This window comes from Salmo salar, chromosome ssa14 (assembly GCF_905237065.1).
Source record: "Salmo salar chromosome ssa14, Ssal_v3.1, whole genome shotgun sequence".
NCBI lineage: Eukaryota > Metazoa > Chordata > Actinopteri > Salmoniformes > Salmonidae > Salmo > Salmo salar.
The window spans coordinates 33,703,772-33,719,321 of NC_059455.1; the positions used below are offsets into that span (position 1 = coordinate 33,703,772).

General features: G+C 42.0%; 2 protein-coding genes across 3 annotated transcripts; one reads left to right on the plus strand and one right to left on the minus strand.

Annotated features, from left to right (window-relative positions):
• The first annotated feature begins 1,453 nt into the window (after positions 1-1,453).
• Positions 1,454-3,309, plus strand: LOC106569413 (transcription factor AP-1). Its single transcript, XM_014140753.2, has one exon. The coding sequence runs from the start codon at positions 1,846-1,848 to the stop codon at positions 2,809-2,811; it is 966 nt and encodes a 321-aa protein (XP_013996228.1). The 5' UTR covers positions 1,454-1,845; the 3' UTR covers positions 2,812-3,309.
• A 1,282-nt stretch (positions 3,310-4,591) lies between these two features.
• tada1 (transcriptional adaptor 1) lies at positions 4,592-14,946 on the minus strand. Of its 2 annotated transcripts, none has more exons than XM_014140752.2 (8): positions 14,671-14,946; positions 14,390-14,481; positions 13,888-13,953; positions 13,493-13,590; positions 10,886-11,098; positions 6,584-6,735; positions 5,869-6,025; positions 4,592-5,503 (listed from the first exon to the last, which is right to left on the minus strand). In XM_014140752.2, exons 1-8 carry the CDS (start codon positions 14,742-14,744, stop codon positions 5,351-5,353), a joined length of 1,005 nt encoding a protein of 334 aa, XP_013996227.1. In that variant the 5' UTR covers positions 14,745-14,946; the 3' UTR covers positions 4,592-5,350. The 2 variants fall into 2 exon arrangements, with proteins under 2 accessions (XP_013996227.1, XP_045550195.1); XM_045694239.1 differs by having other exon boundaries at positions 14,633-14,698.
• Between the last annotated feature and the right edge of the window lie 604 nt (positions 14,947-15,550).

Sequence of the window (15,550 nt, forward strand, 5' to 3'; positions counted from 1 at the left end):
GTGGTGTTATCTAGAGGTTACCCATCAGGCCACTGGACAGGAAACAGGGACAGAGAAACAGGAAGTATGGCCGGGTCAGCGGTAGGTTGATAGAAAAATTCCCCGCTACAGTTATAAACACAGGTGCGTGCTGGGGGAAATGTGTAAACCTCTTTTATCTTCTATAGGGAGCTGCTGCTGAGGGACTGCTGTGAAACTAGTCTCAAGTACTACTTGCTTCATACAGAGAATGCATGAGTGTGTGAGGGAGGGAGGGCGAGAAAGAGAGAGAGAGCATGCGCACATGTTTTTGTTTTTTGGCCTGGTGTGTTCACCTGGTGTGTCCCTGTGACTGTGTACATGCTTGTGGGATTGGAACGTTGTCATTGAACCCATTTGTTGTTAGTATCATTATTGTGACAGGAGGAACAGACTTTCCTAAATATTCCAATCTGGAATTCCAAGTGAAGGTGTCAAATACCTCCAAATGCTGGTGGTTGTTGTGCCGTCAAGGCAACCTGAGGGAAAGCATGTCACTTCAGGGTTAACCTCAGTTTGTGGCCTGTGGCCGAGGTCTGTCCACTTATTTATAGTCAGGGTTAAATAGAATGTGTTGAATATTGCAAGGAGTGAGCAGACAGAGTTAAAGCTCACGGCAAGGCCCGAGCAGAGACACAATACCAGCACTATCAGTCAGACAGTTTGCTTGAGACTGAGGAGCACCACTTTGAAGCCCATTGAGCTCTACTGTAACGAGTTTCTCCACATATTGCAAGTCATAAATATAATAAACCATAGACTACATCTATTTGGGGAAATATATAATGAAAAATAAAGTTACAGAGTTGGCTCCACTTTACATTCAGTAATGGTAATACCTAGGCTATGTAGTTGCATGGTAGTAACCTTGTAATTACAGTGTAGGAAGGAACACATTGTTGCTACGGTTGCTTATTTGTTATACCTATACTCTGTACTCTAAACACCCCTTAAAATGTGAGGCACAAAGTTCCATTTGATATTCACTTGAACATGATCATTCCCCTTCATAACCAATGCATAAAGTATCACCTGAAAAACAAAACAACCCCCCCTGCCCACCATCACTCTGTCACACGCACCAGAAGTATATCACATTTCCATGCTTTCACCCACAAAGTCAAAGAGCAAAAGAAAGAAAGCAAATATTGTGAAAACTGATTTTAAAAGGTAATCTGGTCAACCTGACTGAGATTGGGTAACAAAATAAAGCGGGTAAGAAGATATTCAAAAACAAAACGTAATCCCAGAGGACAACGTTCCTTTTACTGCATTACCTAATCCCATCAGCCTTTGCGGGAGGCGGGAATATGGCTGGTTGTCAACGCAACGTGCATGTCATTAAAAAAGTAACGCCCATCACATCATCTCAAACCAATAGGAAGCCTGATACATGACATCATTGTTATTTTCAGTATAGCAGCAGCTTAGAAGTGGATAAAGTTCGTCTCCACGTTGGAAGTGGTAGAAACTACATTGTGTCGAGTCAGACACAGTATCTGCTTAGAGAAGAAAAACCTTATTTCAATAGGCGAATCGAATATTTTTTAAATCCTAATTGAAACAAAGACGCCTATCGATTGAGGAAGTAAAGTTATTTTCTTTGTTTGATACTATTATTTTATAAAGTCTCAAGAAAAGTTTCCACATCGGACATCAGGAGTTGTCCTCCGAGTTGAAATTCGAAAATTACTTGGCCGAAGATTGTAAAAAGATTGGGGACATCAGATTGCAATTTATCACTCCATATTGTTTATTGTAATTTCGACCTTTGATGTTTGGATTTTTATTCCAGCAATTATATTAGCGATAAAGACCCGTCAATTGATGCCCACCAAGATGGAAGCTACATTATATGACGAATCTGTAAATGGTCAGCAAGGCGCAGTGGGCGGATATCGTGGGTTTAACCCGAAAACCCTGAAGCAGAGCATGACACTCAACCTCAACGACCCTAAAATGTTTAAACCTCATCTGCGGGCGAAAGCTATCGACATCCTGACATCCCCTGATGTGGGATTATTAAAACTGGCTTCCCCTGAATTGGAAAGGCTTATCATCCAGTCCTGCAATGGGCTGACGACACCGACCCCAACTCAGTTTCTCTGTCCCAAGAACATCACCGACGAGCAAGAGGGTTTTGCCGAGGGATTCGTAAAGGCGCTCGCGGAGCTTCATTATCAACAGCATATGCCCAATGGCAGCTCTGACGCTCAAGCCAATGCTGCCAACGACATGGCACCCTCATCTACTGTGTCGGACAGTCCTATACCCTACAGCTGCACCGTGCGCCCCGAGCCACCTGAATACACAAACTTGGGCACTTTCAGTCGGGCTGTCAGCTCTGCGTCGTCACTTAACGGCGACAGACACTCCTCCACTAGTTACACGGCCGTCCCGTCCCAAATCCACATCGAGCCCCAGCGGCCATCCCAGCATCCACGGCTACAGCATGCTCGGCTACAGTCATTCAAAGAGGAGCCCCAGACGGTGCCCGAGATGAGCGGCGATACCCCTCCGCTGTCTCCTATCGACATGGAGAGCCAGGAGCGGATAAAAGCCGAGCGAAAGCGCTTGAGAAACAGGGTGGCTGCGTCCAAATGCCGGAAAAGGAAGCTGGAGAGGATCTCGAGGCTGGAGGACAGGGTCAAAAACCTGAAGACCCAACACACAGAGTTGGTCTCCTCTGCCAACGTGCTCCGGGACGAACTGGCACTGCTAAAACAGAAGGTCATGGACCACGTTAACAGCGGGTGCCAACTCATATTGACGCAACAGCTCCAGGCGTTCTGAACGGCCAAAGACTGCGCTTTGCGCGAGAGACATTTCAATATGGGACCAAACGCAGCTCCTAAAGGCATTACTTCGTCTTTGCGCCTGACAGAGTGGGGACAATCTAAACTTATTCGTGGAATAATTAGGCTAGTGGTGGCCAAGGCCAACAAACAGTGCCAGTGCCTGTTGCCCTATGAATTGTCTAGTATGTAAATAGCCCAAGTCTAGCACTGAGTTTTCTCACCAGCAACAAGTTGTACAATGTAACACTATATGAGACATTGCATTATTGACACACCTTGTGAAAGGACTGACTCACAGGTGTGTGTAGGCTAGGCTACTAGGACTGACACAACTTCCTTACTTTCTTAACATTTACACATTAATACCATTTTGTGAAAGGGGTATAACAAATGTTAGATCTGAATTAATACTTTATCATAACTGTTTTTATGCTTTTTATCCGAAATGTATGTATAAACGACAAATATGTGGAATAAAACTTCTCATTAAGAATATTGTCGCGGTTATAATTATTCAGAATGGGGTTTTCAATGTCGTTTTATTGACAGGGAAATAGGTCAATAGTTCAGCCTAGGATGAACAGTGAATTAATTCAATGTTTGTTGACAGTGAAATATGGACAGAGAGACCATTGAGTCACTTCTGTATAGTGTAATCGCTTGGTAGTGGACCGTACTCCTCGACAAACGATTGGACGACATCGTGTCGGAAATGAGCAGCAAGCAAGCCAAATATGGCAAGAGAGCTCTGTGAGCAGCTACCTTGTCTATGACGGGTGGGTGTTGGAAACACTCTTTTCACGGCACTTTGATACCCAAGTTACTTTTTCGTTGCAGGTTAGGAGAATTAACGTAGCAAGTTAAGGTTAGGAAAAGAGGTAGGATTCGCGAAAGTGTGCCTAAAATACGGTGTCCTGTTGAAAATGCTGGTCGGTAGTACACCTAGTAGTCGTACCAAAGATGGTGGATAAATTAAGATCGTTTACCATTGAATTTTTTTTTTGAGCATTATTAATTGCATTTTTTTGTAGGCAGAAACTCCGCTATGGTTCGTTGAACAAAGCCTACGGGAAAAGTGAGTTTTTGGATAAAAGCTTAAAATAAGGTGGGGTAAACACAGGTTTAGGGGAGCTTATACATTTTGTTCTATGAGATCTTCATCAGCTAACGTCGCTTTTTTACACTTTGAAGCATTTATGTAAGACCAAACCCACATAAAGGCTTCATAGTTCATAAAGGTCATGTTAACCTACGAACTATTCTTTCCCCATTAATTTTGCCCAAGGCTGAACAACCAGAGGTAAATCATTAGTTTTTTAGGACTACAAGCTCAATAGCAGCTGGGTCTGGCCTACTAAGTTAATTGAACCGAAAAAAAAACAAGACTGGAGTGTAGCACTTCCTCTTCAGTCTCTGGAGCTCAAGTGCACATGAGTAATGAGGGGAAACATGCTACACACCTATTCCCAAAGATGACACTTTCTATTCCACCATAGAAATAGATACTTTACACGATTTCATTATTTTACACCTTTAACTAGGCAAGTCAGTTAAGAACAAATTCTTATTTTCAATGATGGCCTAGGAACAGTGGGTTAACTGCCTTGTTCATGCAACCTTTTGGTTACTAGTCCAACACTAACCACTAGGCTACGCTGCCGCCCCATTGATAGAAATTACAATGGAAGATTATTTAGTAATCTATTTTAATTGAAGATTAAAATGGGCAAATTATGAACATGTAATAGGAAAAAATTTATTCAATAAAACTTGTGTTAACAGAAGTGTAATATTTTATTTTATTTCATTTTGCCATTTTTGACTTTGATATTAAAAACAATTGTTGGTGAAAAAAATACAAAATCATATATACATATTTGCATACATACTGTGATGCATGCGTCGCTGTGACAAATTACAGTAAACAAGGACCCAAGTGTAGTTCAGGCATAATTCTGCAAGAGCATGTCAATATCAAAATAAAAGGGGCCGCAATATTTGTTCAGAGGTATGGGAAATACAACAAAAGTTACTGACAAATTAACTGACAAAATAACAAACTCACCCGAAGGTCAGAAATGCACCCAAACTTGTTAACAGTGCACTTAAAAAAAAACAGTCAGAGGTTATGGGAGATATAGCTCTGTGTGTGCGCGTGTGTAGACATGTTAGTGCCTTAACAAGCCATGTCTGTGACCATACCACAACACTGGGACTTCCTTTCTTTCTCTACATTAGAGCACAGATCTGTGAGTCTTCCACACCGATATGCATCTAAGGCTGGGTTTACACTCCACCAAGCGTTCTAAAACGTTGACACTAGTGTAAAGTTGTGTTGCGTGGTGAATTGGTTGCAAAGCCCCCCTAGTGGAGTGTTAATCCAGTCTTAGAGATCATCCTCTCCCTCTCGCTCTGCTTCAAGGCAGGGTATAGGGCCCACATAGGTGCCTCAACACTGTTTTCATCTGTCCATTTGTCTCTGCCCTACCCAACCACGACCTGTCTGCGTGTCCACCTGACCGTCTGTGTGTGTCTCAGCTGACAAGCAGGCCGTCCTTCCCTGCGTGGCGTTGGCGGTGCACATGGTCCTGCTCCAGCTCCTCGTGACTTGGGTGCCACAGCCGGGAGAGGATACGCTCCATGTTCAGGGCATACATGGTGTGAGAGGGCATCACACCCCGGTGGACCTACATCAAGAAAAAACATATACATTAGCAATAAAGTAGTTTCAGTTTACATTTACGTCATTTAGCAGACGCTCTTATCCAGAGCGACTTACAAATTGGTGCATTCACCTTATGATATCCAGTGGAACAACCACTGTACAATAGTACATCTATATCTTTTTGGGGGGGGGTGGGTAGAAGGATTAGTTTCTTTTTTATTTCACATACATTTACATAAATACCTTCTGTTCAGCTTTGCCTTTTGACTAGACATAATAATGAGTTTGTTGAATGCAAGTGAAAAGGAAATCAATTAAAATGTAAATGTTTTTGGTTATAGGTATATCATGTGATGGTACAGCCAATTGAAGCTGCAATCTCCTCACCTGTAACGCTTCCAAGAGATCAAACATGCTGATAGGAGGGAGGGGTGCAGGGAGACTGTCACCAGAACAGGCCAATAGGAGAGCAGCCTGCTGCTCAGTATTGTCTGGTGACACCTGAGGGGGTGGACCCGCCGGGAGAGACGCACTGGGAGGTGGGCTGGGGGACAAGGAGAAAGACAGCGGGTCAGTACGGACATTGACTCAAGAGCATAAAGGTAATCTATTAGTAAAGGGGACTACTGCCTGGCCCCAACACCGCAAAGGAGTTCGAGGAATAATAAGAAAACCTTACAGAATGGTGCAAGAAGTATGCACTACGTTGCCCTTTTTGCACCTTGCCATTTGTAAATTAAAAATATGTATTTGACGGACCTATATCCAGTTATCCTTTTTGCAGGGTGCTGAACTGGCAGCTCTCCTGCCTCACCTAACTGTTACTACTGCTTCTTCATGCACATACAGCACAATAAGCTAGCTAAATGGCCCTTCAAGTTGATCCTGGAAGTTTACTTGGAACAGAACAATTGGTTACACTTTATTCTACAGTCGGCTGCTTACCAGGATGTCATTTTCTAATAATAGCATTGTAATTACGTTTCAGTTTCTTTGCAATTCATTGACACAAATAGTTAGATATTTAATTTAACATTCTTCTAGTTGATGTGAGGTAGATGACAGTGGAGAGCTGCAGACAGTTGTCCTCTGACTTCCTTACCATTCGGTGACGATTTGGTAGGCAGCCAGGCTATTCTTCAAGTAGGGCTGTGGGGTGACATGACTGCCGAAGGCGTAGGGGAAGTGTCCGTCACGCAGCCGGTAGGCCTTCCTCCTGGACACCACGGCAGTCAGCACATCCTTCAGGTGGTTCTGTGGTAGTGGAGGGGCAACAGGTTACTTACAGTAGTAACCTAGAGAATCCTGAGTGGACTGCTGATGTTGGAGGGGGGTACAAAGGGGGAAGACAAAGCATGTATCAAAGCATAAAATAATCTGTCCTAGGTTCAATCCCAATACACCCCCCCCACAAGTTTTGCACGATCCCGTGAGCCCCAGAGTCAGAGTGGTAACCCAATTCAACTTTGAGCGAGGCGTAGTGCCTCTTCAGCCCTCCAGTTGGCCTTCCAAACAAAGCGAAGAGAGATGCAGACTTCCTATCAAGTCACAGACCGAGAGGTTCCCAAAACTCCCAAGAAGTTCCCAAGGCTGGAGAGTTGCTTCCAAAAAAATTAAAAAAATAATTAATAAATAAATACTAGGATGGAAGCAAATGTAAGTAATCATAACAAATCATGCAAAAAAATTTTGTTAAGAGGAATATATTAGTTAATGTAGAAACAAACGACTATGCATATTTTTGTCAAAGTTAACTTGTGAAAATTGCTATTTATCAAGCTACAGTGCATTCGTAATGTATTCAGACCCCTTCCCCTTTTCCAAATTGTTACATTACAGCCTTATTCTAAAATGGATTAAATAAAAAACAAATCTCAATCTACACACAATACCCCATAATGACAAAGCAACAACAGGTTAAGAAATGTTTGCTAATTTAATAAAAAACTGAAATACCTTATTTAAATAAGTATTCAGACCCTTTGCCATGAGACTCGAAATTGAGCTCAGGTACATCCTGTTTCAACTGATCATCCTTGAGATGTTTCTACAACTTGGTTGGAGTCTACCTACGGTAAATTCAATTGATTGGACGTGATTTGCAAAGGTACACACCTGTCTATACAAGGTCCCACAGTTGACAGTGCATGTCAGAGCAAAAACCAAGCCATGAGCTTTGAGACAGGATTGTGTCAAGGCACAGATCTGAGGAAGGGTACCAAACATATCTGCAGCATTGAAGATCCCCAAGAACACAGTGGCCTCCATCATTCTAAAATGGAAGAAGTTCGGAACCACCAAGACTTTTCCTAGATCTGGTCGCACTGCCAAACTGAGCAATCGGTAGGAGAAGGGCCTTGGTCAGGGAGGTGACCAAGAACCCAATGGTCTCTCTGACAGAGCTCTAGAGTTCCTCTGTGGAGATGTGAGGACGTTCCAGAAGGACAACCAACTCTGCAGCACTCCACCAATCAGGCCTTTATAGTTGAGTGGCCAGTCGGAAGGCACTCCTCAGTTAAAGGCACATGACGGGGGGGGGCAGGTAGCCTAGTGGTTAGAGCGTTGGACCAGTAACCGAAAGGTTGCTAGATCGAATCTCCGAGATGACAAGGTAAAAATCTGTCATTGTGCCCCTGAGCAAGACAGTTAACCCACTGTTCCTAGGCCGCCATTGTAAATAAGAATTTGTTCTTAACTGACTTGCCTAGTTAAATAAAGGTTAAATGGATAAAATTAAATGACAGCCCGCTTGGAGTTTGCCAAAAGCACCTAAAAGACTCAGACCATGAGAAGCAAGATTCTCTGGCCTGATGAAACTAAAATTGAACTCTTTGACCTGAATGCCAAGCGTCACGTCTGGAGGAAATCTCGCACCATCCCTACGGTGTTTTTCAGTGGCTGGGACTAGTCAGGATCGAGGGAAAGATGAACGGAGCAAAGTACAGAGAGCTCCTTGATGAAAAGCGCTATGGAGCAGGTTAGGACCTCAGACTGGAGCAAAGGTACACCTTCCAACAGGACAATGACCCTAAGCACACAGCCAAGAGAAGGAGTGGCTTCGGGACAAGTCTCTGAATGTCCTTGAGTGGCCCAGCCAAAGCCCGGACTTGAACCCGACTGAACATCTCTGGAGAGTAGAGGTCGACCGATGATTTTTCAACGCCGATACCGATTATTAGAGGACCCCCCCCCCAAAAAACGATACCGATTAATCGGTCGATTATTTTTTATTTATTGTAATAATGACAATTACAACAATACTGAATGAACACTTATTTTAACTTAATACATCAATAAAATCAATTTAGCTTCAAATAAATAATGAAACGTTCAATTTGGTTTAAATAATGCAAAAACAAAGTGTTGGAGAAGAAAGCAAAAGTGCAATATGTGCCATGTAAGAAAGCTAACGTTTAAGTGCCTTGCTCAGAACATATGAAAGCCGGTGGTTCCTTTTAACATGAGTCTTCAATATTCCCAGGTATTAGATGTTTTGGGTTGTAGTTATTATAAGAATTATAGGACTATTTCTCTCTATACGATTTGTATTTCATATACCTTTGACTATTGGATGTTCTTATAGGCACTTTAGTATTGCCAGTGTAACAGTATAGCTCCTACCTGGGCTCGAACCAGGAACACATCGACAACAGCCACTCTCGAAGCAGCGTTACCCATGCAGAGCAAGGGGAACACCTACTCCAAGTCTCAGAGCGAGTGACTTTTGAAACGCTATTAGCGCGCACCCCGCTAACTAGCTAGCCATTTCGCATCAGTTACACCAGCCTAATCTTGGGAGTTGATAAACAGCGCAATGCTTGAAGCATTGCGAAGAGCTGCTGGCAAAACGCAAGAAAGTTCTGTTTGAATGAATGCTTACGAGCCTGCTGGTGCCTACCACCGCTCAGTCAGACTGCTCTATCAAATCATAGACTTAATTATAATATAACAAACACACAGAAATACAAGCCTTAGGTCATTAATATGGTCGAATCTGGAAACTATCATCTCGAAAAGAAAACTTTTTTTTCTTTCAGTGAAATACGGAACCGTTCCGTATTTTATCTAACGGGTGGCATCCCTAAGTCTAAATATTCCTGTTACATTGCACAACCTTCAATGTTATGTCATAATTACGTAAACTTTTGGCAAATTAGATCGCAACGAGCTAGACGAAAATACAGATTGTTATGAAAACTTGAAATCGGCCATTCCGATTAAAATCGGTCGACCTCTACTGGAGAGACCTGAAAATAGCTGTGCAGCGACGACACACACCCCCCCCCCATCCAACCTGACAGAGCTTGAGGGGATCTGCAGGGAAGAATGGGAGAAACTATAGCTAGCTATATGGTGTTTGACATGTGTATGAATGTAATTCATGGTGTTTAATGCGTTAGGGACTCCTGAGCAAACCAGGTTGTCACCTTGTGAAATCCGGTGGATGTGAAGAATCCAGCTAAAGCATTTACTGCAAATTGAATTAACAATTTTTGTAAGCTTGCCTTGGTCATTAAAAAAACAAAAAGTTTCAAATTCAAATCATTGATCTTCCTCGTAGTAAAGTTCGAGATTGACGATATTTGTCATGCAATGTAGCTGAAGTAACATAGCCAACTTCTCTTATGTGTAGAGCAGGATACAAAATATTACCTGTATTCTATGCATGTGAAGCTTTGTAGCCAATCTGTATATGGACACTAAAATGTTTGGTATAAATATTAATTCAGAACAGTAGTTTTAATTACTTCCACTGGTTAACCATTAATCCCCAAGAAATTGCAGAAAATGACAGTGAAGAAAATGCGACTGTTACTTGTCAAACTGTCATTATGGAATTAAAGTCCTACCACACTGAACCAAAGCCAGAAGATATGTACATTAGGGCACATTGTTGTTTTGCAGTTCTTTCATTTGTTGCTCATATGGTAAGAACATATGTTGCATGAGAAATATAAAAAAAGCAATTTTCTTTTATTTAACCAGGCAAGTCAGTTAACTAACTGCCCCTGAACAACTATCTTGCTCAGGGGCAGAACGACAGATTTTTACCTTGTCAGCTCGGGGATTCGATCCAGCAACCTTTCGGTTACTGGCCCAATGCTCTAACCACTAGGCTACCTGCCGCCAGTACAGGCATTGTGATAAACAAGGCACGACGTCAATGAATTGTGTGGTAAACAATCCTTTGCCGGTTTCTGCTGTGCGCCAACGATGAAAAGATGTCCCATTTCCTAGGGTTATGATCTCTCCCTACCACTAGTTTCTCCGTTTGAAGGATACTCCCCCACCGAGGGACACCTAAACGATGGGGAGGGGGGGGAAAATTGGGATTAAGCCCTAGACTGAAAACATGAACTCTACACCCCTTCTCATATCTTGTACCAGTATCGCCCACACATACCTCCACAGCGTGGATCATGGTGCTGACAGCGTCCTCCATGACATTGTCCAGGCCCAGCTCGAAGGCGGTGACCATCATGCGGGCCTCCAGCTGGCCACGGGTGGGCAGCAGCAAGGTATGGGCACTAAGTTTCAGTTCGTCCTCCTCACCCCCCGCCTCCCGTGGGCTAAAGGGCTGGGCCGCACTCAGAGGGTTCTGGGGCTGGAAACGATGCTGAAGATACAACGGGTCACACACAGCATTATACTTCAACAGAAAGATTATCTAAACCATATATTATTGTCACCTTCCATTATGCAAGGGCAACAATATTCTTTAAACACAACGGAAGAAAATTAGGAAGTATGATCACATTTGTTACACGTGTGTTAAGGATTCTGATAAACAAAAAACAAAAAAGTCTGCCCATATCAACACCATTCGTGCTGATCTCCACTGGCTACCTGTTCCTCAAAGAATTTACTATAAAATGATCCTCGTCTACAAAGCCCTAAATGACATCAGACCCGCCTACCTGTCTGACCTACTCTCCCCCTATGAACCTCCACGCACCCTACGTTCTAGCCACAAACTACTCCTGTGGCCTTTCCTCCCACGCCTATGGAACTCCCAGATAATCTTAGGGCTGTTCAGGGGGTGGGTATAATTTGTGGAACTTTCCAACGGGAATCTGTTCCAAAAACTTCATAAATAACAAGGTTGCCAACAAATAATGCATATAAAGTTGTATAGCGGCAGAATATGATACCGGGTAGGAAGTGGGCTAATTAATTACGTTTTTCACTCAGCATGTTTATTCCGAAAAATGTCTGTCCTCACTCTGGTAGCCAATTGACAAACATTAAGAATAAGCTACGCAATGTGTTGATGCCTATTCGGCAGCTATTTAGCTAACGTTAGGTGAATTGATCATGTTACTTTATATGCATTTGTTGGCAACCTTGTACTTTAGGAAGTTTTTGGAACAGATTCCTGTTGGAACGTTTCAAATTATACCCACCCGTTCAGACTGCTTTTAACCTCTCTTGGGTAGGGGGCAGTATTTTCACGGCCGGATGAAAAATGTACCCAAATTAAACGGCCTACTACTCGGGCCCAGAAACTAGAATATGCATATTATTAGTAGATTTGGATAGAAAACACTGAAGTTTCTAAAACTGTTTGAATGATGTATGTGTATAACAGAACTCATATGGCAGGCAAAAACCTGAGAAAAATCCAACCAGGAAGTGGGAAATCTGATGCTTGTAGTCTTTTCAAGTCATTGGCTATCTAACACACAGTGACTTAGGGTTCATTTTGCACTTCCTAAGGCTTCCACTAGATGTCAACAGTCGTTAGAACCTAGTTTCAGGCTTTTGCAGTAAACAGAGAGCGAACAAGAAGGCCAGGAAGTTGGTGACTCAGAAAATGACATGAGTTTTGTGGCACGCGTTCACGTGATGAGGTAGCTGTGTTCCATAACGTTTTTCAAGACATTGGAATCGTCCGGTTGGAATATTATTGAAGTTTTATGTTAAAAAGGCCCTAAAGATTGATGCTATAGAACAGTTGACATGTTTCAACGAACGTAAATAGAACTTTTTTTGACTTTTCGTCGTGAAATTTTTGCCAACATTTGGAATAGCTTACTGAATGCGCTAACAGCAAGGAGGTATTTGGACATAAATTATGGACTTTATCGAACAAAAACAACATTTATTCTGGACCTGGGATTCCTGGAAGTGCCTTCTGATAAAGATCAAAGGTAAGTGAATATTTATAATGCCATTTATGATTTTAGATGACTGAAATGGCAGGTATCTGTATTGCCTGGTGTATTTTTCTGAGCGCTGTACTCAGATTATTGCAAAGTGTGCTTTCCCCGTGAAGCTTTTCTGAAATCTGTCACAGCGGTTGCATAAAGGTGATGGTTTTCTTTGAATAAAAGTTTAATATTTTATCAACGTTTATGATGAGTATTTTTGTAAATTGTTGTGCTGATTCACCGGCAGTATTGGAGGCAAAATATTTTCTGAACATCACGCGCCAATGTAAAATGCTGATTTTGGATATACATATGAACTTTATCAAACAAAACATACATGTATTGTCTAACATTGAGTCCTAGGAGTGTCATCTGATGAAGATCGTCAAAGGTTAGTGCTTAATTTTAGCTGAATTTCTGGTTTTTGTGACCCCTCTCCTGCTTGGAAACTGGCTGTGTGGTTTTTCTTGTGTTGTCCCTGTCCTAACAATCTAACTTTATGCTTTCACCGTAAAGCCTTTTTGAAATCGGACAATGTGGTTACATTAAAGAGAAGTGTATGTTTGAGAACTTTGAATTATGACATTTTGTTGTTTTGAATTTGGCGCTCTGATTTTTCACTGGCTGTTGAATAGTGTGAACCGTGGGTGGAACGGTAGCGTCCCACCTGACCAAGAGAGGTTAAAGCAAGCCTTAAGACTAATCTCTATCGGCTGGCCTACCGTTCTTCCTAGACTGATTGTTGCTTTCATTAGAGATATCTATTTTTTTCTACCCTATTCTATTTTATGCACTGAGATTATTCTAGATAATGAAAAGCACTTTACAAAATTAATACATTATTATTATTAACAACTCACATCAAATTTCTGTCTGGAGGAGAACTTCTTCTTTCCTTTGGCGGGCTTGCCAGGCTTGGAGGCTGAGCCACCTGCCCATTGCAAAGATCCAGCACCCTCTGGAAAAGAGGATGAGGTTGCAGTCAGGTTTGTGGTCAAGACAGGGAGCCTAGTGATTACAGTGTTGGACTAGTAACCCGAAAGGTTGCAAGATCAAATCCCTGAGCTAACAAGGTACAAATCTGTTGTTTCTGCCCCTGAACAGGGAGTTAACCCACTGTTCCTAGGCCGTCATTTAAAACAAGAATTTGTTCTTAACTGACTTGCCTAGTTAAATAAAGGTAAAATAAAAAAATAAATACTGATGTGAGGAAACTGTATTAAGATATTGATACATTCTACATAGGAAAACCTACCTGGTGTGGAGATGATGATCTGACAGCGAGTGAGAATGGCCAGGAGAAAGTCATTGTGGACATGAACTGAGAGGGGGGGAAAATTGGTTGTTAGCTTTGAAATTGTATCTTTTTTTTGTTGCATTGAACTGTAGCTCTGGTCCATGCACATGGCTTTCACTTGCTGTTTCTTGGACATTAAAAGCATTTATAATTATTTAAAACCTTTCCTTGTGGTTGATCCATACTTGTATAGAGTGTAGGAAAATAGTCGTTGTGCAGACGCATGGCTAGTGGCGGTAAATAAAGTGCTCACATTACGTATTTTGGACTAACGAAACGACAGCTCACTAATTCAGAGAAAAGTTCATCAGCACTCTAGTAACATCTTTACTTTTATGAGTAACAAAAGTATAATGAAGCCAGTCAATAAAAATGTGGTTAATGGAAAGATGCAGGGCTCCACGGACCAGCTAGGTCCAACACACAGAAACAGAGAATGTCGAATAATATCTGCACTAACCGTTGTCTTGTGCCAAAAGGCGACGAGCCTCGATGTCAAACTCTTCCTTGCTTATCTTCTGTTTGAACCACAGTTTCAAGTTCGCCCAGTAACTTTAAAAGATATGCAATTGAGGAAATAAACATTTAGTAAGCTAGTTAAGGTTACACTGGTCACTGCATAGCCGTTTGCAGACAGCTAGCTAGCTATCTATTTGTAGACGTTTAAACCAACTTCCGAAATAGGAAAGTAAAACAAACATACCGTGTAAGGACAACATCAACCAACGGTAGCATACTTACTGTTTGACATTATCACCAATTGCTTCTGTTAAATTTTTCTTAGCAATTTCAAGCTCACTAGCATGGGCTGCCATAACGACTATAATTGTGTGACGCACTCAGATGTGTATAATGCCGCGTTCACAGAAACTCGGAAATCTGTGACTTCAGTGCGTTCAAAACAACTGGGAACTCGGGAAAACGATCTCCGACTGTGGAAAATAAATGTAAACAGTCATCAAATTCGGAATTCCAACTCCGGAACTCTGGCCTCTTTCTAGTGTTCCGACTTGAATATCACAGAAGTCATGATTTGACCACGTATTTTTCCCAATTCCCAGTTGTTTTGAACGCAGCATTGCTAACCCTGTGACGTAGTTATTCCGCTCATGCGCTGCATCTTCTTCTTCTTCTATACTCGGAAGTGTGTGCGTTAGCTAAAATTGTAACAGTACCACCTATGAACTTGGAATATAAGCAAACACACACCTGCAATTAGCCTTTTTTGCCAGCAGAGAGCACACGTGCCTCAGGAGACAGTGCTGTGTATTAATTATATCCCTCAGTGGCTGTGTATGAGCAGATATGATTTAGGTTTTACAGTCCAACATTGAACATAGCTATAGGTGCAATTTAGGTGGACCCATGTGCACGTTGCCATTAGGCACAGATCAAGAATCAGCTAAACTTACTTTATTTTAGTGTGGGACAATTTCCTCATTCTCAATTGATTGTTATTGGGTTAAATATTGCACTTTGTGATTCAATATGTGCCTGTTAGACAAATATACATATTTTCAATCCTGTGTATTATGTACAAAAGTTACCTTGGGAAAGACCATCTTTTCACCACTAAAAAATATGAAAATCTCAAGACAACGAGACATGATTAATACCCATT